This window comes from Xenopus tropicalis, chromosome 8 (assembly GCF_000004195.4).
Source record: "Xenopus tropicalis strain Nigerian chromosome 8, UCB_Xtro_10.0, whole genome shotgun sequence".
Lineage (NCBI taxonomy): Eukaryota > Metazoa > Chordata > Amphibia > Anura > Pipidae > Xenopus > Xenopus tropicalis.
The window spans coordinates 80,237,790-80,261,628 of NC_030684.2; the positions used below are offsets into that span (position 1 = coordinate 80,237,790).

The 23,839-nt window shown below is 39.8% G+C and overlaps 1 protein-coding gene across 1 annotated transcript; it reads right to left on the minus strand.

Annotated features, from left to right (window-relative positions):
• Positions 1-2,134: 2,134 nt before the first annotated feature.
• rasgrp4 (RAS guanyl releasing protein 4) lies at positions 2,135-23,839 on the minus strand. Its single transcript, XM_002939253.5, has 16 exons — positions 23,146-23,839; positions 20,991-21,193; positions 17,399-17,504; positions 17,221-17,274; positions 15,982-16,107; positions 15,549-15,696; positions 13,994-14,167; positions 12,629-12,745; positions 12,146-12,421; positions 9,741-9,821; positions 8,735-8,842; positions 6,502-6,611; positions 6,281-6,416; positions 6,043-6,079; positions 3,704-3,948; positions 2,135-2,964 (listed from the first exon to the last, which is right to left on the minus strand). Exons 1-16 carry the CDS (start codon positions 23,166-23,168, stop codon positions 2,758-2,760), a joined length of 2,151 nt encoding a protein of 716 aa, XP_002939299.2. The 5' UTR covers positions 23,169-23,839; the 3' UTR covers positions 2,135-2,757.

A 23,839-nucleotide genomic window follows, 5' to 3' on the forward strand; every position in this document is an offset into this window, starting at 1 on the left:
CTTGTGAATAATGTGATGCCAAATATGCATAGGATTACCAAAGTATGTGCCAAGTAGGAACCCCAAAATGCAAATACTGAAAAACTGTCACCTTAGCTACTGCAAAAACAACCCACTGAGTTCATTTTATGTGTCGGAAAATCTGCAAATTGACCCCAGAAAACTAAATATTTTTGGAAAGTTGGCATTCTAAGAAATGCATAATGGGCAAATATATTTCTACTACAAAGCTTTGCTACATTAGCAGTTTTTAGGATGTTTCTAAATATTGTCTCAAAGCTTGCACTTAGCTACACTGCATACTATATACCATATTTTACAAAACACCTTAAATATGAATGCCAGGGGGCTTCTACACAACTTTATGCCCATAAAGCAAAGGGTTACACATGTGGGGACTCCAAACCGCAAATACTGCCTATGAATTTTTCAGCCCTCACAAAGCACGCTATTTGCTTTTTTAACCGCATTATGGATAAAAACAAGTTATGAACAACAATTGCAGGACAAACAATGAAATATAATCATTAAAAAGGCAAATTCACACAACTATATAAAAAAGATTTATCAAGCATTGTGATTAGTAGTCAGAGGACCTGATTCACATGTCACATATAAGAAACAGTTTTTATGGCAAAAACAAGCAACAAATTTATAATAAAAATGTAGAGAATGTCACATAGGGAGGCCAATACAGAGTATGTGCAGTAGGAAGTATGTTGGGTGGGCACTAGGGACTGCAGTTTAATATGTCCACTGTTTGGGATTGATCCTGGGGTAATCCTAAGGAACTGAGGAGGAGTAAGATACTTGAGAAACTTGCTGCATTTATACCATATCACACTGAATCGTTTCCCTCAGTTAAGATGACATAAGCACATGACACTATAGCTGACACATAGCCAGAGCTTTCTCTAGGCAGCCATAGGGATCAGGGGACAATGGAATTGAAGCAGCAGGGTGTAGGGCTCCTTGCTGTTGGAAAATGACCCTGGAAAGGCAGTTGTTTCCATCCTGCTAAATGACCCATTGGCATTATGAGGCACTTGAACCCAGTGTTTAGTTACAGCCCAGGGTTCAAGTAAAACAGTCATGATGCCTGTGGGAAAAGTAGATATTTGCCTTCCGAAGCAATAAAGTCAGATTTTGCTGCACTGCCTGATAGATCAGATATACACACAGGTGCAGTCAAGATTCATTACTGCTTAAATTAGTATATGGGTGCTGGGGACTATTTGGACTAATACGTAATATTATATTATATATATATATATATATATATATATATATATACACAGACAGTGAGCCGCACAGTTGGTGCTCGAAACGTTGGACCTTTTTTTTCTCAATAAACGTGTGATTTTGTGCAAAGTCCCTGTGTGTGCGGCTCACTGTCTGTATAAAAAAAATTTTGCCAGCACCATGGGTGTTTGAACTTCTTTAGGGTGGGCTCCATTTGTTCCTGTATATATATATATATATATATAATATTATATATATTATAATAGTGACTATAGTTATTGCCTGTTGATCTGTTGGGTGTTATGAAGGTAGGGTAGAATCATTTGGCAGCACACCATTAATTTAAACAGCAGCAACAACATGTATAAATGCATGAACTGTATGTGTGACAGCAAACAAACAGCTACAAACCATTGTACATTGTTTGTAATTCACAAGTAAAGTCAATGCAAAATTTTACCAAAAATACAACACTGCACATTATTCTACCCATATTATTCCATAGTTGTTGGAGATTTACTCCAGACTTAAGGTGGCCATACACGTGGCGATCCGACGAGGTTTCGTACGACCATCGGTCGCACGAAACATCGTAAGATCCGCCACACACCATTCAGGGCTGAATCGGCAGGTAAGGAGGTAGAAACAATAGGATTTCTACCTCCTTCTGCCGATTCAGCTCTGAAGGGAGAATTTTGGTCAGGCGCCTTCTATGGCGCCCGATCAAAATTTTCAAACTTGTCCGATCGGCGAGTCGTCCGATATCGGCAGCTTCCTGCGATATCGGTCGACTCGCCGACATGCCATACACGCACCGATTATCGTACGAAACGAGGTTTCGTACGATAATATCGGTGCGTGTATGGCCACCTTTAAAGTGACCCTGAGATGGAAAAATATCCATATTTAGTACTATAATTTTTACACTTTAATATACTCAAATTATGGTGTGCACAGAACATTTATATGCACATATGTATATGTAACATAGTTTATACAACCACATTAAGTACGATATAAGTGCTTTCAGACCTTAGTCTGCCTTAGATACATAATTACATAGTTACGTTGGGTTGATAACAGACCAAAGTCCATCAAGTTCAAACGTACCAAGCTGTGTTCGTGTTGCACACTTAAATTCGCACAAATATTTTTGTACACAAGAATTACAAGTCAAGACTAACAAGATACTGGTTGAAGTGCACTTATCTTCATTCTGCCAGCGTTCTGAGAATACAAGGCACCAGTGAGTACATCATCTCCACGCAAGCAGATGCGTGGCGTTAAAGCACCTTAACTTTCCAAATAAATTAAATGCTCAGAAATGTATTACTTTTAGTACACCAAACCCATGGAGCATTCTGATTCACAGTTGCATAATGTCACTGGAAAAACAGAACACTGCATTCCATGCAGCATGATGTTCTGAGATGCTGCAAAGTAGAGTCCAAAGCTCTTCATATGCATTGGTTGGTGATATCTGCTTAGATGCCGATTCATATCTTTGTTTATAGGTCAGAGTTTTCCATCGCACTGAAGGTGGAGTGAGCCCATGGGATCAAGGATTGGAGAGACAGAAGGCTGCATACTTGAATCCAGCTTCAGTGCCCGTATATCCTCTTGTAAGCCACTCAGCTGGCTCTGCAGCCTGGCATTTTCCACTAACAGCTCAGAATTGGAGCTATGTAGTCCAGCATTTTCTAAAAGCAGATTGTCTCTTTCCTGCAATGTACCACATACAGAAAAATATTACATGTAGGAAAGCGGAATGCATTTGCCTTGGTACACAGAAAGGTATGCATGTATGCAGGTAAAAGGAGTAAATCAAACATTGTATTCTCCAGTTTAACAAAGGAGCTATGTCACAGTGAAAGTGTGTTGGAAATGTTTTAGGGCGAAGACACGTGGAGCTATTAGTAGCAGCTACATGTTATGGCTACTAAACACCAGAAAATACCCTGCCATAGACAATACTGAGAATTACCTTTGCTAAAACACACGTAGAGACAATTATCAGTACAAGATCAGCATTGTCTATTTTAGTAGCCACGACACGTAGCTGCTACTAGGAGCTCCACGTGTCTTCACCCTTACAATGAATAATCTTATCAATTGAGGGCAGGGGTACATGGGGAGATTAGTCGCCCATCCACAAATCTTCGTTGTCACGGGCAACTAACCTCTTGAACATGCCCAATTAGACTATGAGAGCAAAAATCCAGCTAGTTGATCTGGGAAACTGCAATATAGTGCAATGGTGCAATATAGCACTTAGTAAATCAGTCCCCTAAACTTGTTTTTCTGTAGTATTAAGTTAGAAAGTTAAAAAGTATAGAGTTTGAAAGAACTGTCTACATGAGGCCTAGTTTCCTCTTGGGCATTATACAATTCCCAAGCACTGCAGCAATTCTGCATACGTTTTTGCACCTACAAATATGAATTTTATAAAGTTGCCACTAACCTTTTCCAGTTCTTGTAGTTGGACAAGTAATGACTGTGATCTTCTGCAGAAATTCTCACAGGGAGATCTGGCAACAGCTGGGCTTTCTACAGCAATATAGTGAGCAGAACCTGCATTTGGAGGCCCCTCTGTCTGGGTAGCCTGTTGGCACTGTGTTTTTATGTTCTGGCCTCTGGATTCAGAATTCACTTCTGTAGAACTGACTACATCAGGTGACCAGCTCTTCATTAGTTCCTTGTCTAAAACTGGAATAAGGAAGAAGAGAAGTGAATTCTGTAAGGGAGTAAAGTTTGGCACAACATGAAAAAATGTAACAATAGAATGTGAGGCTGTGCTGTCCTAGCACTTTGCAGTACTGCTGCAGGTCTCTGAGCTCTAAATCTGTGGCCTCCCACATAAAAACAATGCTGCCTCAGTACGGCAGGTCTGTATTCATGAGAGGTGGGCAAGGTTGGCACATAGTAATCACTCCTCCTGCCCCCTACCCTTCCATTAACTTCATCACACACTTCACACAGTTGGTAAGGACAGGGATGGCCCAGCAGATTTAGTCCACCGCAAGATGCATATTTCAGCCACATCGGGGGAATGAAGTGCTTGCTGAATCAGCAATTGTACTTAATTCCCCAATCTGAATAAATGACCCCTTAATAACTATCTAGCTGCTTCTGAGAAAGAACTATCCTAATATTTTTACATCCAAATCCAACTCAGTATAATAAAAGGCACAAAGTTTGCCAGACACAGTATCCCACAGAAACTAATAAGATATTTGCTGTTAAACAGGTGACTATTAAATTCTATTTGTGATTGGGTGCTATAGGTGACTAGGGGGCCAATTCAGTAAAGGTTGATAAAACGAGCGCTATTTATAGCATGCGTTAAAAATTTTAGCACTTCTTATTTTTTGCAACTCAAAGCTTAAGTCACTAAAAGGACACTTGTCATAATTAAGAAGCGATGTTCCTTGCGTTATTTAACTCGCGGTGAGCAATTTTCTTGCGTTATTTTCCGCTGCGTGCGTTATTTCCCGCGTGCGTTATTTCCCGCGTGCGAAATTAGCGCACAATATTACGCACATAACCATTACTTTTTGAAAACTACTGTTCTGAAAATTGGCATTTCCCTGAAAATTGGAGGATGCATCACTCTAGGACAATCACATACTTGAAAAATCTGACTGAAAAAACTCTATGTTGTGTTGCCAAACGCTCACAAACCGCAATGTTGTTTAAGTACCGCCTACCCCAAGTAGGTGTTAATATTCACACAGATTAAAGCAATATTTTCCGAGTTTAACTCTTCATAAGTGTTTGTGAATCATGCGTTAGTACTATTTCTATTCATTAATTAATGCAATGCATTAGAAATAACGCTTTGCGATGATACGTTTTTTTGCGCATGCGATATGCGGATTAACGCATGCAAAATTACTTTGATGAATCGGTACTTATTATATATACTTATATCGCATGCTTTTTAACGCAAAAAACCATGCGATAAGCGTTATCATCCTTTAGGGCTCTGGTACACGGGGAGATTAGTCGCCCGCGGCAAAACTCCCTGCTCGCGGGCGACTAATCTCCCCGAGTTGCCTTCCCTCTGCCATCCCACCGGCGAACATGTAAGTCGCCGGCGGGATGGCAGACGCGGCGGGGCGATTTCGGGAAATCGCCGAAAAAGCCTCGCGAGTCTTTTTCGGCGATTTGCGCGAAATCGCGCTGCCGCGTCTGCCATCCCGCCGGCGACTTACATGTTCGCCGGTGGGATGGCAGAGGGAAGGCAACTCGGGGAGATTAGTCGCCCGCGAGCAGGGAGTTTTGCCGCGGGCGACTAATCTCCCCGTGTACCAGAGCCCTTAGTGAATCAGCCCCAAGATCTTTTATTACATAATACCATATTTGTCTAGGGATACAAAGTCAGATGTAGCATGTCAGCTTCCAGGTATAGGGGAATCTTATGAATTCTCTTATTAAACACCACAGCAGGACTCCAGTTACAGAAAAGGGCACCCATGGCTCAGTTTGCATGATATCCAATATTCCTGGTCCTCCATGCTTCCCAAACCTCCTGGCATTGATGTCCCTTCCACCAAGAAATGGGGAATTGTGGGACGCAAGAAGGAGTGGAGCTTGACCAGGTTCAAACTGAGGCCCCCCAAACTCTACTAGCTACACCGCTGACACCACAGTTCTGGTGCACAGAGGTATTTGGCTCACACAAAATGAGGCCACTGTGTCTGTGTTTCCTAGAACATATTAATGCACAGCAGGAAGGAAAGAAGTATAGTTAACCTCTTGTGACATTGCTGTCCTACTCCACTTTCTTGCATCTCTTACCTCCACAAACAAAACCTTGTTTAGCCACAGCCCAAATCTGCAAATAAAAGAGAAAAATATGGGTGATGGTCTAGACATGTTTTATATCTGCATATATAAGAAATAAAGTGTTCTCCCATTGTGCTATCCCATGAAAAAAAGGGCAAAAATAAGCAATGGTACATGTGCCTCTCCTTAATGTACCCCTCCTTTTGTACACACACACAGACACTATAACATTTCAGCTGCACTAACTTACACAGTTTGCACATAATGGTGATTTCTTTAGCCGAGTCTCCACCACACTCTGCAGAAAGCTGACCCCCAACTTGGTGCAGATGTGACTGGCTTTCCTGAAGTATAAAGTCATCTCCTGGCGACTTACTGGCCCATCACTGTAAAGGAGAGTCTGTTCCATTATCACACACATAATTTGTATTATCTATGCATTCACTTTTGAGTGTGGGTCATCATACTTACTGGTCCCTTTCCAAAATGTGACAAGAGAAAGGTAGGCTGGCAACAATTTTATCAAAGTCTTCCAGAGAAATATATCCTCGCTGCTCTGGGTCATAAAACTGGAAAACAGACTAAAACAGAAGAATAGCAATGACCTACTGTCAGTGTGAACTGAAGGAAAGAGTAGAGTCTGGGCACACATTAGAGAGAGGCCACTGCAGATGAAGACAATAATGACTTTTTCAGTAATAGCTGTGATGGCAGTGTAACACTATTTTCTGTAGCACTAGGCACGCTTTGTAAAGATTGGCTCTGCACCACCAAACATCATTGTAATTGTGCCAAAATCCAGAGTATGTTATAGTAGTTTTGGAGAAGGCTATAGCAGAAGTGAAGAGGCTAGCAGCAAATGGAAGAAAAGTATGCTGTTTACTACTGTTGCACTATGATTTCTTTGTTTAATGGCATATTCTGGCACAATTTACTGCCAGAACATCTGGTACTTTAGTATTAACTTAGTGTAGAACTGTGCAAGAAGGGTTAACCTTAGCATGAGCAAATCAGGAAGTATAGTCAGGAAGTGTGTGTGTTTGTGTGAGCTCTGCATGCCTGATGGTGAGGCAAATGATCATACAGCAACCTGAAGTTCTTCCAAGCTGGCATATCAAATTCAGCATGACATTTTTGCTCTATCACTGTTCGGAATGCAAAATCATAGAGCAAGAATAGGCAAACATCTGGCCCTTGTGCTGTTTTTGAAGACTGCTAAGAGTATTTGGGGACACAAAGGCTAGAGTTTGAACATCACTGGTTTGATGGTAGGTCCCAATACCAGGAATATAAATTCAATGGAGGTTCCCAGAAATTACTGTGCAATGAGCAGAAGCTGTGATTATGAATTTATGGTAGCTATCAAAAGATTTCAAGCTCCATAAATGTTTACATTATAGTTTTTTTAGAGACTGGGTGCAATGTGGAGTTCCCCAAAGGACTATTCAGTGTCCTTGCCTCTGATCCACAAGCCTTTTGCTTTTGGCAAGCAGTGCAGCATAAATAATCAGTATTCATTTTTTATTGAATTCACTAAAAAACTGATATTTTTATTTTTAGTTGCTAGTAAATTTATCACTTCTGACTTGAGTATCTGAAATGCAGACAATGTACACTTTGCATTTTGCAATGTGCTCTTTGTGTTTTGCTCTGTTATTACCTTTGTTGGCACATGAGGCAGCACAAGCCACAAAGCAAGAGAACTTGCCTTTACCGTAAATACAGAGTTCCCAATGCACCCACAGCAGGTACGCCTTCCTGCAGTCAGTAATGATACACAAGTAAGTTGTGGAGATGCCCCATACACAGATGTGGCAGGTGCAACTTGTCACCCCTAAATCCATGTGTTTCATACTTTAGACACAAAAGTTTGCACAAGGGAGTGGCAGACAAAATAACAGCCACTGTTTTTTCTCTTAACTTTGCCACATTTAGCACTAATCTACTTTGGTTTGCTTTGAATTGCATTAAGCCATGGCAAAGGTCATATTTAAAGCACCAGTAAGAAATTCAAAATGTAGTGAAATGCAATGTAGCTTTTACACACATATAATATTTACCGAATCTGCAGTTGTAAAATGTGCCATCATTCCTAGACCATGAGGAATTTGTATTGAATTAAAATATATGTGTTTTTTCTGGTAGGGTTTTTGGGGGCCACTGGAGACAATGGGAAAGGCGGTGGTTTGTTTAGACCGCTAACAAACATGTTGTAATGAAAAACAGAACTGATATAAATACATAGTAAATAGTATATCTGGTCTATACCTAATTTTTATTTAGTGTTAGTGGTCATAATAATCTCATAAGAGACTATACCATGATAAGCAACCTGTTGAAGAACTGCAAATTCAGGCATCCCCTGAGCTGACAGCTCAGGTTGAAAGAGAATGCTCCAGCTGGATTACAAATGTTGCCTGTCTCGCAATATCTTAGCTGGCTGTTCTCTGACATCTACAGTACAGCTTTCAGTCATCAAACAAGGCTTATTATGTGCTCAGGAAAGCTGAGAGCAGAAATAACCACATTAACTTGCTACGTGGTTTTGTAAATTCGAAACTCACAGTTTCTATGGGGTTTAACACACATCTAAAGTTGTTAAAGCAACAGGTTTTCAGTTACCAGTGGCTGCTTACTTAAAGAAAGCAATGACACGCAAATACTGTATATACGCTGGCAATTAACAAACTCAGTATTAGCTTACCTCCACCATTTGTTCCACATTGTGACTAAGGTTCTCAGAGTCTGACTGCAAGGGGACTGTATGGGGCCACTGCAATATCCCACTGGAGGGTTTGTAAGGTGCAGATGCCTATGCCAGGAAGAGAAACATGATTTAAGAAAAGTGGCTATTGAAGTAAACTACATTAGTGCTGAAAACTGAATATGTCTATTAGTTCTGAATATGTCCAAACTATGATCAAATGTTACTAAGGCTACTCTATTGGTACTTACAAATAATACCTATAATAGTACCAAATCATCAAGCAACTTAAAGGGCATGTCAACTCCAAAAATAATGTTTTGCATAATGAAAGAAAACATAATTCTAAGCAACTTTCCAATATGAAACAATAAAAAAATTGTAGCGCTTTAAATGTTATTTGTAAATGTAATTGCTACTGAAAGCAGCATTTGCTGAACTCCTGGTTGTTACATTTTAAACAATGTTGCAAAGGTCTTGCTTCTCCAGCAATACTGGTCTGTCAGTCTGCTGCCTTGTGTTACAATGTTTCAACAGTCTGAGCCACCAGGGCAGAGAATAGAAAATGACAGGCAAGCACTGCTTCTAATAGCAATTATAAATACAAATAACTCAAAAACCATTACAAACTTGTAATAAATGTATATTGCAAAGCTGCTTAGGATTTTGGTTTCTTTTATTAGGCAAAAATTATATTTTGAGTTGCCTTGTCCTTTAATAATAACTAAGTCTAGAACATTACTGCACATTTATGGGTGCCAGCAGGAATGACAGACAACGACCAATGGTTCTGGGGTCCAGTATTTATCTTCATGGATTATCTATTATTTGATAGTATTAAGGAAGAGCAAGGCTACAGGGCATTCAGTAGCACTCCATAAGAAAAATCTATATACTTTTTATATACATTTTTATTATATAATTTCCCATCTCAATGTAGAAATAAGTGTGTCTATCAGTCACTACAAATACAAAAAGTGAGTTGAAGAAATGTATATGTTCTTACCAGGGATTTGTGACTCCGGGGTTCCCTTGCATAGGACAAAGAATAAATCTCATCTTCTGTGTGAAACAGGTCAAGTGATGACTGCAAGGACAAATTTACTGAGATTGACTTCTTGCTTACTGTTTCACAATGACAAGTATACTCTGTAACAGTATAATGCATTTGTGCCAGCTGTCTACACGTTATAATACCAAGGCATTCATACTGAACACCTATATAGTACAGAAAGTGCCAGCTCCCTTTCACCAGTGGCTGTCAAACTTTTTCAGTTTTAAAGGAAATCTATGCCCCCAGAATGAATAATCAATCAACAGCTAGTTTATATTATGTTGAGTGACCTATTAAAGGATTAATGGCACATACTACTAAAAAAGTATATTTTTATGAAAATTGTTTATTAAGATGAAACAGAGTTTTACATATGATCTGATTTATGCAATATGTTTTTATAGAGACCTACATTTCTTGGGGGGTATAGATTTCCTTTAAGGTCCAACCCTCTTAACCCATAAAAATATTGAGAATATTAGGACTAAAATACATATCCTGACCTTCAAGCTGGGCTTTCATGTGTATCTAGGAATGATAATAGCAATTCTGCCCAGTTCTCATCCTAACCTGAATGGCCTTTGCTCCCCTGCCACTGCTCCAAGTCCCCCCAAAGGGGGCAGCCACACAGTTTGGGATCCACTGTCTTACACATAACAACACAATAACACATACACTGTTAATACTGTAATATATGTAGTACCAGCTTTCTACGCACACATTACTACCATGACATTTATACTCAGCACCTGTATAGTACGGGTAGTAGAAGTTTTCCTCATACGTTACTGTATAATAATATAATATGTATACTTACTACTTGTATAGTACACATAGTGCCAGCTTTGTCCTCACACATTGCTTCATCAATTTCATGTATATTCATCACTGGTATAGCAAAGTAGTGGCAACATAATGACATGATCACTGGCAAAACCAGTGATCCACTTAAACACAACAATAAGGGCCATATTTATGATCATTATTTTTTATCGCCTTTGGGCAAAACCAAGGCAGAAAACATGTGTACGTTCCCCTAACTGTATTTTAAATACCCGTCTGTAATTTTTTACAGGTGTGTTTTTGCAAACAATAAAAGCGTGCCACCTAATTTTGTGCAAAATGTACAGTCCAGGTAAGTGTAAGCCTCTGGAAAAACAATACACAAAATATTTAACATGACAGATACATATAATTACTGATACCCAGGCAATGTAAATGCCAAGAATCTTTTCAGACTAACTACTACACTTTTACTCATGCAAGTATGTATAGAAGAACAGTCCAAGAAGTAGAGCTGCCATGGGCCTTAACCTTGAAGAGTGAAGAGCCCAGACCCATGCAGTGATCCAGATATGTGGCCCTGAAAGGATTAAAGCTTGCCATAGCACAGGCAGAGTTTAGGTGGCAAGTTTGATCATATAAAGCAGTGCTGTCCAACTGGCGACCCCCCTCTGTGTGGCCACCCAGCATAGGGCAGACAGACTATGGCACACACAGGCAGTACTCTGCCTGCCCTATGCTACCTGTGTGTGCCATACTCTGCCCTATGCTGCCTGTGTGTGCCATAATCTACCTGCCCTAAGCTGCCTGTATGTGCCATACTCTGCCTACCCTATGCTGCCTGTGTGTGCCATAGTCTGCCTGCCCTATGCTGTCTGTGTGTGCCATAGTCTGTCTGCCCTATGCTGCCTGTGTGTGCCATACTCTGCCTGCCTTATGCTGCCTGTGTGTGCCACACTCTGCCTGCCCTATGCTGCCTGTGGGAGGTGAACCTGGCAGGGGTTTGTTCTGGGAGTTTGTTAGCAGTTGGAAATAGCCATTAAATGGTTCCTAAGGTGTGTAATTATGTGCTGGGGGTTGCTATGCTATCCACAGGGGAGGTGGAGGCATATGGATTTAAGGGTGTGTCTTAATATGACATAATATAATTCTTTCCCATATGAATGATGATTGATATCCCCACAGAGAGGACCAAGCATTTGGGTTTTTGCTGCACTACCACCATTGTGATAAAATGGGTGTGGTTTAAAGTGGGTGTGGTTTAAAAAGGGGAGTGGTCAAAATGTATTCCATTTGCGGCCCTCCACCATGTATGCTAGAGAAATTCCATCCCTCGGCACCGCAGAAGTTGGACAGCACTGATATAAAGTATAGTCATGGCTGATTTGACTCATGGCCTATTTTGATAAGCACTTTGTTCACTGAGCCCTATTCTACCTAGCTGGCATGCCTACCTTCTAGGGGCCAAGATGGGCAGTGTGATAATAACTTGGGCCCCATCAACTAAGTAGAATGAGACTTCATGATTTTTTATGGCATTCCTTGCAGTTAATAGACAAACACAAATTACTCACTGTTAGAAGCAATATCACATCCTTGTCAGCTTTGAATTTTGGAACTGTTTTCTGGAGATGAAGCAATTCCAGAATGTGGAGATACAGACCGCGCAGTTTGCTGACATTAAACTTCCCATTATCCAGGTAATCAGGTAAAGCTTCATTTAGGGAAACCAGGTCCTTCAACTGCACCCCTAATATGGGTATTTTAAACCCTACACATTCATTGTACACTCTCCGATATGTACTGTAGTTACTGCTGGAGGAAACCAACTCTGTCATCTCACTCATTGTCTGTTAAACAGAGATTACAGATGCGTAAAGAGACAACTTTTGGGGGTAAACGGGGGGTTCATAAATTTCAATTATATATTTAAATCTAGCACTCGAAACCTCCTACCACAAAGGTCCCCTTTCCCATTACCTAACTCATCAAATACCTGTTTAACATTTAATGTCCATCTAAAAAACTTTGTGCTTCCTGTTCATTACTCCACTAACCTTTAGCACCTCCTGTGATAGATGGCTATGAGTCTCCTTCAGCCTTGAAATGGCACTATGGCAAAGCCCCCCAATCACAGCCATGAGTGTATTAAAATTCTGCAGTTTACGAAGCTTCTGTAAGAACCAAAGGAGACGTATCAGTAATGAGCGAGGCCATCTTTGCTCTGTTATTGTAGTGCTTTAACCTACAGAGTTAAAAAACATAGATAAAACCACATGGGGCTGCTGTGTACCCCCCACAGACCAGAAGAGATACACATTTAAAAATTAGGAGACAAGCCCAAAACACTAGCTGCAGAAATTGGAGGGTTGCCTGTGCTGCACACTGAGACTTGTTAAACTATATCGTGCTTATTATAAGTGTCCACAACATGCAACTGTATGGCCAACACAGTATGTACATACAATATGTACATGCTGCTTTAAGACTTTAAACAATTGATATGCAAAGTGTGAGTGCATGAGTCCAGAGCATTGTATAGAGGCTGCCATATTTAACAATAAAATTGCATAAAATTTCATTTCTAACAATATTCGGACTATGTATTGTGGTCTGACAATCCTGATCAATATCTATTAAATATGCATCTCAGCTGATTCATCAGTGGACCACTTTTGAAAGTGTAATCTGCAGTGTACAGTGCACAGCAAGTGAAAATGTGACACAGAAAAGCAGCTATATAAACACTGTTCACTGACACCCTTTTGGGGCCCCAGGCTTTTTTGTAGCAACAGCAAAGGTGCCTATATGATAAAAGCTTTGTGAAGTGCACAGAGGTTAGAACCAGGCTGTAGGTCACGGCAGGGAACTTGCTTCAAGTCTGTAAAACAAACCTGAGACCAAAAGCAGGCTGCAAACTTCGGCATCTTTATAACAAGCCAAAGATAGGTGGCAAACTTTACTAAAATCCATGTGAGTTTGTTGCATGCATTAGCCAACTGGTGCTCATGCCAAGAAGCCTACTAGGAGGCAGGACAGACATATACAGGAGCCACCTGCCTGTCATAGGTTGAGTCTCACTCTGATAATGACAGTTAATGCAATTGTGAAATGCAATTCTCTCTTATGGGTGAATACACTGGGCAAAGATCCACTTCTTTGACAACCTATATTCTGTTCATAAAGATGCAACTTAAGCAGGCACTTTTACTGTTTGTGTCTGAAATGTATGCAGCGGGCCAGAGTGGAACACTGCCAAAGCAGCTTACAGGGTAAGGTTCTATAACAGTGAATAACTGAAAAATCCACATATATACTGCTGAACATTAGTTCATCTTTAATGACTGTGTTATTCTGTCTGATGACCCCTTTTCAATAATGGAAGATTACAGTATCACAGACAGATACAAACACCATTTTACCTGTGTCACCTGGATAAATTTAGTAAACACCTCTGCCCTTTGCTGAGGCGTCGGTCGATTTAGAATCATGAGCTGTACCCACTGGGAAATACTGTTGCACAATGTGACTGATCTTTCCAGGCGAGGAATCTCTCGGAGAGAGTTCTGAAGAGTGTAACTTCTAAAGTCTATGTGCTGTTAGGAACAAAAAAGGTTTCCATATATTTTAATTTAGCTTACAATAGAAAAGTCCAGAGCAGAAATATAAACACTAGTGCAATAGGTTAGAGCATTTAACTAGATAAGACTATAAAACTACAAAACACTTTACACATTACTTATCAGACAAACACAAATTCACTTAAGCAGTGGTGTAAATACAATATAGCAGACCCTGCAACAATGAGTATGCTCCCTCCTTCTAAAATGTGCTTATGAATGTTTGGGTAGAGTGTGTACTCCTTCCATAAAAAGACTGCATTTAAGGCTAATTTAAGACTAGGATTATGGGGGTAAAACATTGTTGTGCTAGTGACCCGCTAAAGACATAAAATTGTAAGCATAATATATGTGTGTATTTACAGTTTACAATATATAGGATTTGCATATGAAGATTGTAAAGGGAAAGAAGGGGATATTTCCTAGAGCAAATATTTTTTTTATTGCCACCCAAGCAGTTTTATAATTAGAGGTGTTAGCTAAAGCATGCAGCATTAATACTAGTACCACATACTACACTCTTTCCCCTTATTTGCACAGATGCATAGCAAACAGGATGTTTGCTTTTGAACAGATGACCACTAAAGGGCTACCTGTAGATTAATTAACATTCTTGTTATCTATCAAGTTGATAGGTGGGGCATGCAATAGTACACTATCTTTGTATTCTATTGTATTATATTTATATAGCACCACAGATATAGGCAGTGCATTACAAGGAAGAACTGGGGTTTAGTTATTATAAATTAGAAAGTAAAAATAAATACTTAAGTGGGATAAGGTCCTTGTCCTGAGGAGCCTACAATCTATTAGGAAAAAGAGACATACAGAAAAACAGAAACAAAGTGGGGAGGGAAACAAGTACATAGGTCAGGGTGTGTTGCTGCAGAAAAAGACTAGTGAAGTGCTTCCTCTATAAAGTGAACTAGCTTCCAGCTAGTTCCTAAATTAGATTTTGCTTATATGAAGGACATGGTTTCTAATGACCCAACACCCTGTCAAAACATTGCCATTTGTTTAGCCAAATCAAATTCAATTAAAGAAGAAACTCTAACAATCAAAGTTAAATGCATTTTATATGAATAAAAATATTTCGGCAATGGAACAGTAGAAGGACCCGCGCAGGATCATTGCCTAGACCCCTATCTTTGCTCTTCTGTTAACAACTAGAAATTGAAAAAGAACTTCAAAACAAAATATACCTGGACCCAGATTTCAAGTGAAAATTTCCATTATTTCTATTGTAAAACACAACATTCCTAAAATACAAACCAGCTGCCTCCACTGTATTTCTGGCCTTACAATACATGAAATAACCTAAGAGGGAAATCTTTGATAAATATATTCCTTGCTATACCAAAATTCTGCAGAAACATTTAAACTCAAGGTAACTCAGATGATCAGCCAGTTCTGAAGGCTCCAAGTGATCAAAAAGAAGAGAGACTTTCCGTTTCTTATTGAAACTTGGGGATCCTGGAAGTGTTCTGATTATGTCCTGGTCAAATCTGGAACAGAGAATAATACAAACTGTATTGCAATATTAGAAATTAGGAAAGAAATGTAAAAGTTAAACTTGTCATATAGACACAATATTGTACATTGCATTACAGTTTACAGGCCTAGTCAGAAATTAAGCAATATGTTCTATTGCATGAATGCTGAATTGGCTTCTTCACTAAATGTAATATGACATAGGTGGCAGACACATGCAAATAGAAAGCAACAAGACATTATTAAAACGTTCCAAAACCAGCAAAATTATTGGCAATTATATAGCTGTGATCGCTTACCCTTGGGATGTGTCAATTAGCTGATGTTGGCATGGCCCTCCACCCTCTTTCTCCCAAAAGTTAGTCATCATATCATCTAATTTACTGTCAAGTCGGAATATTTCTGGATAGTTGCTGTTCCAAAACCTGTCAAGCAGTGTGCACAGGATATAGCTTTAGCTGTGGACACACAACATCAGAAACAAACACATGCATCTAATGAACACACTATATACCTAAGGACATAGTTACAGAAAAAAGTTATCACTGCACCTCACATACAGCCAAATGCAGTCCCTCAGTCTTCCAGGCATGTGTTCACCTCTTCTAGCCCTTTTTATTATGCTGCCAGCACCCCTATATTGTATATATCCGCCCCCTCAAGTACCAACTACTCTTGGGGGCAAAAAGTCAGAAAGCTTAATCACCAACAGTGCCAACACACTTTAAACAACTGTACTGTGAGTGATGTACTCCAATATCTCTGCAGACCCTCAAGTTAAAAAACTGGGCAGAAAGTAATCTTCTTAGGGTCACTAGGCTGTCCTCACACTCAGTGATGACGGCAGGTGGTTAACTCAGGCTTCCCCTACAGATCATTTATCCTATAGCAAAAAATGATGCAACTGACTGAATAACTCAGGAGAACTCAGTACAAGGAGAAAGCAAATCGTATCCATTTCCTATCCTCATATCTGTCCTCATCATAGCTGGCAAAATTATAGCCTCCTACCTCCAGGAAGCATGATAGCAACAACTGCCAAGGAAGTTGTTAATGCAAAGGGAAAGCCCAGAAAGCCCTATTTCTTTTTTTGCTTCTTTTTTTTCCAAAGTCTGCCACAGTTTGCTTGTGAGGGAACTTTGTTCAACTTCTGAAAAATGAAGAAAGGCATATGTTTTCCCACTGGGTGATTTACATTATTGCCAGTGGGAAAGCATTTCCAAGAGATTAGTCGCCCACAGCAGAGCGGATTTATCACAGGTGTCTAATCTCTACGTGCGCCATAGCACTAAAAGGAAGAGTATATTATGCTTCTGTCACCTGTGCTGCCTAGGGATGTACTGAGAAAAGGCTGGGTACTCTTTGTAAAAAACTTGTCTGACTTTGATCTCTGTGTGTCAGAGGAAACACTGCCCATTCACAATCTTTGAGTCTTTGTTATAGATTATCATATGTGATGATAGATTGATAGATGATAGATAGATAGATAGATAGATAGATACATAGATAGATACATAGATAGATAGTGAACACCTTACCACAGTAAGTGACGGATCAACGTCTTCCTGACACTATTAGCTGCATCCTTATAAGTGATTCTAAGTTAAGACATTATACACAAGAACAGTTTCAAGGAAATGGCATATATCTATAACACTCCATCATGTATTGATCTTTAAAGCCCTCCTTGCCCCATTATTACATCATTAAGGATATAGTTGAAAAAGCTTCTGTGCAAATTCAGCAGATGGTACCACCCAGCTGTGCATAACAAGGGTCATGTGAACGGTGTCTTCATTCCTCCACAGTCTGCCATCCACATCTTTCAGAAACGACAAAGAGATTTGGACAGTTCAATTGTGCTAATAAAGTCTCTAGAAAATATATTACAGAAAATATAATGTATGTACCACATAACACAATTAAGGGTATTTTAGTACCTCTTGTGTGCACGTGTTTGTGTTCTGGGCCAGACAATTGACTTCTGATATTCATTGGCAAACATAGCCTGATTTTAATAACAATATTATGCCAATTAAAGCAACATAACCAGTCATACTTCATTCATTACATTCCAGTAAACCTCATGCATGGTCTGATGCTCCACGTAATTTCCCTTATTGTGGAAACACACTTTATAATGTTCCAAATACTTATCCAGGGGATTACATTTCCATGTTAAATATGTGAAGTTGGCAATAGCTGACATTGCTAAAAAATGCTGCCCTGCAAAATTTTACATGAATCTGTCTTACACCTATTTTAAGTGGTACACAATTATTTGTAGAATATATAAGAATCATTTAAAGTTACATTATTTACAACAAAGAATAAAAAAAAAAACATTTCAGAAGTATCCATTTTAAATTTATTGAAACATAAAAATGTATGCTTCTTAACAGGACAGCATCTCTGTTAGGGCTCTAACACACAGATTCATTTTATGTGTTTGACATTACATTCCCTTTTTGTGCACTTGACATGTCTTTAAAAGACAATAAGATAAAAGGTTGCGCTTGTAACTCACAAAAACATACTAAAAACATATAAATGCAATATGTATGTTTTTGCGCTCAGCATGTGTTCAACCCAACTACATGTACCATAGTACACTGTAAAACAAAGAAGCATGCAAGGTATCTTATATAGAGGAGAGATGACTTCTGCTACATTGTTTAGTACAAGTATGGGATCCCTTATCCAGAAACCCGTTATCTAGAAAGTTCCGAATTACAGAAAGCCCATCTCCCATAGACTCCATTATAAGCAAATAATTCTAATTTTTAAAAATGATTTCCTTTTTCTCTGTAATTATAAAACAGTACCTTGTACTTGATCCCAACTAAGATATAATTAATCCTTATTGGGGGCAAAACAAGCTTATTGGGTTTATTCAATATTTGAATGATTTTTAGCAGACTTAAGTTATGAACATCCAAATTACGGAAAGATCCCTTATCCGGAAAACCCCAGGTCCAGAGCATTCTGGATAACAGGTCCCATACCTGTATAGTCAAAACAAGTATAGCACTTAAGGTACATTAGTCTTTCCTTGTGCATTTAATATTTGGATGAAGTTCCCCTTCAACTGGGTTTTACTGCTTTTATGCAGTACAGTACAAAGATGTTTGAAAGTTTTTCAACCCTTCTGCATTTTCAATATTTATTCATAACAAGCAAGTGCCACAACTCACGCATGTGCATAATGAACAAGCGGGTCTCGCTTTTTATTCGCATGTGTGCTAAATAACAAGGCAGCCCGCACCAGAAGCTCCCTCTCAGTGTTGGCAGCCTAGCCCTAGCCTACTGTTTCCCCCCAACTGGAGTGCGGGCTCTATTAGCCTGCCCCTCTGGTGGGGGTAGAAATTTTAGGGTGATAGGTTCAAGGGTAGAAAAGGTGGGCGGAGCCACCAACAGCTAATCAGATTTTACCTATTGACTTTCAATGGGGAATTCAACCTGCTGCCATTCTCACAGAATTAACACCAGGGTCCCCAAACTTTTCACAATTGGTCACTAGGGGACTGAAGTTTTAGCTTTGAAAAGTGGGCAGAGTCACCAACAGCCAATCAGATTTCACCTATTGAATTTTATTGGTTTGATGCCAGGGTTCCCAAACTTTGCACAGTCAGTCACTAGGTGACTACATATTCAAGGTTAGAAAAAGTGGGCGGGGACGGTAAAAGCCAATCACATTTCTTTCATTGTTTTCAGTGGGGAAATTTTAACTGCTGCCTTTCTCACATGTTTAATGTCAGGGTCCCCAAATTTTGCACTGTTTGTCGCTTGGTGGCTATGTTCCAAGTTTAGAAAGTGGGCGGCACCAACAACAACCAATCAGATTTCACCTATAGACTTCATATGTTTAAATTTAAACTGCTGCCATTCTTTAAATATTAATACTAAGGTCCCCAAACTTTGCAGAGCTAGTCACCAGGTAACTGCGGTTCAGAGTTAGAAAAAGTGGGTGGAGCCGCCAACAGCCAACCAGGTTTTACCTATTCATTTTCAATGGGGAAATTCAACCTGCTGCCATTCTCACAGGGTTCCCAAACTTTGCACAGTCAGTCACTGGCTGACTACATATTCAAGGTTGTTGGTGGGCAGAGCCACCAACAGCCAATCCATTTCCACCCATTAAATTTCATTGGTTTATATTTAAACTGATGCCATTATTTAAGTATTAATTCCAGGGTTGTTAAACTTTCCAGAGTTGGCCACTGGGTATTTACCATTCAAAGTTAGAAAGTGGTTTTTACTATATAACTGTGGTCCAAGGTTAGAAAAAGTGGGTGGAGCCACAACAGATCAGATTTCATTCAGCGACTTCAAGTTTTTTAACCTAACATGGTTTGTTCTCAAACTTCCCTTTCTAGTTCAAAACTGTTATTTATGATTGGCAGAGTCTTTAGGAACTTTTTATCTTTATCTCAGGCAGCAAAAATAATGAGTGAGCTTATGCATCAACAGGTAAATTATGGAGCCCTATACTACTTAGTCAGCAGGATCTTGCCCCAAGGGGGCGTGGCTAATTAGCCCTTGACCTGGATGGTGGACTCCGCCGCCTAAATAGAATGCAGTCACAATTTTAAAAAACACTTGTCTAAATAGACCATTCCTTGACATACCAAAGAAAACCCCAAACGCAGTATAACACTGCTTATACCAAACTCAAACATTCAAGTCACGCAAATTTGGATTGTTGCTCCTGTCCTGGCACCCCACTGGAACTGGTTATCTAATAGGACATTTACTTGTACACCCTCATGGCAACCATAAGATTCATTAAAGCAGTGCAATGTGCAGCCAGCAAAATGTATGTGTATGTTACTCATGTTTTTTTCCCAAAATGTCAGCATAATTGCAGCCACTTGCTAAGTATCACAATTTGGACATGTTGTACTAATACAATATAGCATCTGCTTTGGTAATTTGCGCGCCACTTGTTGCATGAACATATCTTTCTGAATAGCGCCAATGTGTCAAAACCAGAAGCTGGGTCTTTAACTTGCATTCTTAAATGAGCCTTGCTGGGTTTGCAATCCCATTGAAGGGATGTAAATCATTTACACTTATTTTACATTTTCCATTTGATCAATATCAATATAAATAAAATCTAGTTTCCTAAAAGTGTAAAGCCTTTTCAGTAACCAATAAGCTCTGAATCAATATAAATAGCAACAATCATTATGGATCATTCATAAATCTCTCCACAGCATTATCCACAGCATAAAAATTTAAATCTTTCCAATGAAAATTATAAAGCCATATAAATGATATTAGTATATAATGACTTTTCTTTTTTTACCAAATGATTGTATGCATATTTCAATAAGTTCTTCAAGGCTGCAGCCCTTCCCAAGCTGGGCCTGGCTTACTGTTGCCATGGCCTTGTTAATATCAGCAGAGCTTGGGCAGGTCATCCTTCTCCTCCGACTGTGACGGCCCTTGGCAAGGGTATTAACTCCATTGTTGCTCACAGTTTGGAAAGGAATATCCAGACGAGATTTTCTGTAGAATGATTGTGAGTTATTAATTGGTAATATAGACAAGGGACAGACAGCCTTATACCTGGCAACACTTAAGGGGTAACGTACAAAACAAGTGTCAAGTTAAAAATAACAGCAGTGTGCCATGTTTCTTTTTGCCGACAACAAAACCTTCTTTCCCAGAATTGCAGCGTATTTGCACTTGCAACAAAAAATGGCAAGTTGCTATGTGTGCCTGATTCATAAATTAAGATACAATTTGCACTTTTTAGATGTGGGCATGACAAGCCAAACAGAGAAGCCTTGCTCAATCTGTCAGAACCACAGGCAGGGTGCAGCCATCCTATAAGTGTGTCAGTGTCTCAGGCATATGCACTTTTTATTGAAAAATTTGGTTTGCTCTGCCCTTAGCCTATAACAATGTTAAATATACATAAAAGCACTGCCAGCTGATAGTCTTAAACAGTGTTGGACTGGCCCACAGGGATACCAGCAAAACTCCAGGTGGGTCCAGGTATCAGTGGGCCCTCCTGCTTCTAACCATTTGGCCCAATTCATGGTCATTTCTCTATGGGAACAAATCAACTAATAATAAAGAAGAATAGATTGTAGTACGTAAAGAAAAAAAAAACTAGGAAAATATAGAGGTTGAGTGAGAAGTGGATGAAAAATAGATTGAAGAGTGGGCCCATGGTCTAAAGTTTTCTGGTGGGCCCCTGGCATCCCAGTCCGACACTGGTCTTATACAAACACAAAGAAAGTAATGTTGCATGGCTGTTAATAAGACTATGGCCCTTTGCATTTTCCATTACTTCCTCCTCTGTTAAAGAGCCAGTAATATATACACACCATATAGACTGCCATCCCTTTCTTCAGCAAAAGTATAGGGTAATTTACAAAAAGACATCCTTTTATCTCCCATTTTATTACTCATCTTTTATCTCTCATCACTAACTCTTTCCCCAGCACTGATATAACTACTGTGTTTTATTAGGTTAGTGCAGAAATCCCACACATCTATATGAATACATATGCTGTAGCAGATCACTAAGAGGTCTGATATTATGGTTAGATGTTTTGCACCTGTTTAGCTAAAGTGGCTAGTATTTTTTTAGCTAGACATAATTGGAGCGCCACATTCAGGGGCGGGCCAAGCCGACCGGGCGCCCTAGGCAACCCGGTTGGCCAACTCCGCCCACCTCCCCGCCCCCCCCCCGAACGGCGCATGCGTGCCAAAGCACAGGAGGCGGTGCGGGGGGGCGATTAGATCGGTCATTGCCTCCGCCACTAATGACAAGCGGCGGAGGCAATAACAAAGTAGCACTAGGGGTAGGCAGGAGAGGTTCCTGCCTGGCGCCCCTCAATCGTTGCGCCCTAGGCAGCTGCCTCTTCTGCCTACCCCTAGTTCCGGCCCTGGCCACAATTCCCAATCTGTCTTGCAAAGAAAATGCTGATGTGTGAAATGGAATAACTTTTGAATGAAGCATTCTCTAGTTATGGAAAACCCCTCATTCATACTTTCTAGGCAGGCAGAGTCTGCAAGAATAGCTGACCTGATCTAAAAACCTGCACACAGCACAACTTGATTTATATATATTCTAGAATACAGCTTGTTTTCAAAGATATATGCTAAATCACACAAGTGCAGTTGCGCATAGCAGCCAATCAGCAATTTGTTTCTACCAGTACAAGTCTACTACAAGTTAGAACATGTAAGCAAAGATCTGATTGGTTGTTAAGGGCAACTGCTCTTGTGCCTTTAAACTATTAAATGAATACCACTGTATCTAACATATGATTTTGAAATGATTAAGTCAGAAAGGAGAAACCTGCCTAAAGCAGGAAGCCAAACGGGTAACTCTTTTGATGCCAATAAAGTTATCATGCTATACTCTCTAGGACTTTCCAAATAAACAGTACATGTCGGATTAAAACTGCAAAGTCTCCTGCCTGAGATCTCTGCCATGTTCTCACCTTTTGCTGTCTTTGCGATTCATGTTGTTGGGAGGTCTGTTTGGTTGGACTGAACCCTTATCCAAGGCGCCTGTTGTGCCCGCAGGAAGACAGTGTGAGGACCAGTCCTGCCTTTTGCCTCCCTCAGGATCCTTACTTCAAATTGCTTGTATTGTTAGAAAAGTTCAGGTTGTACAGGAGTGTGTCGGAAAGTGCATCGTAATAAAGAGGAACTGTGTGTACGCGCTTTACCAGAAGGGATGCAAGGCTGCTGTCAGTGCTTTCATTGCTAACCTTAACCCAAAACTTACGAAATACAGGTCACGCCCCTTTAAAACCAAAACATTTAACTCCTTTTTAACTTACTCAGTGTGCAAGAATTGGGAAGGGCGTGAGGCAGGGTTGGGTTTCTAACTGAAATGATCCTGACATATTTGTGATAAGATGTTTTTTTTTTACATACAAAAACTGTGCAGATCAAGGAAGTTTCTTATTTCTTTAAACGGCCTTTTCCACATAAAGGTGGAATCAGAAAAAGTGGGTGTCAAAGGAAAGCAGCTAAACTAAGCCCCAAAGTATGTGTGTGGGAGTAACCCATAACAGCTTTTGTATTTGTTTTTTTGCCAGGATAAATAGTTGCCTGATAACTGCAGGGTTGACCGATGTGCCATAAGTAGTAACATTGCAAAACATTTAGTGCACAATGTAATACTAA

Coding starts and splice junctions, on each gene's coding strand:
- rasgrp4 (XM_002939253.5), bottom strand. CDS start 23,168: ATGAATCGCAAAGACAGCAAAAG. Junction 17,505..20,990: donor AATATGCATACAATCATTTG/GTAAAAAAAGAA, acceptor CGTTTCTGAAAG/ATGTGGATGGCAGACTGTGG. Junction 15,697..15,981: donor CTAATTGACACATCCCAAGG/GTAAGCGATCAC, acceptor TCTCTGTTCCAG/ATTTGACCAGGACATAATCA.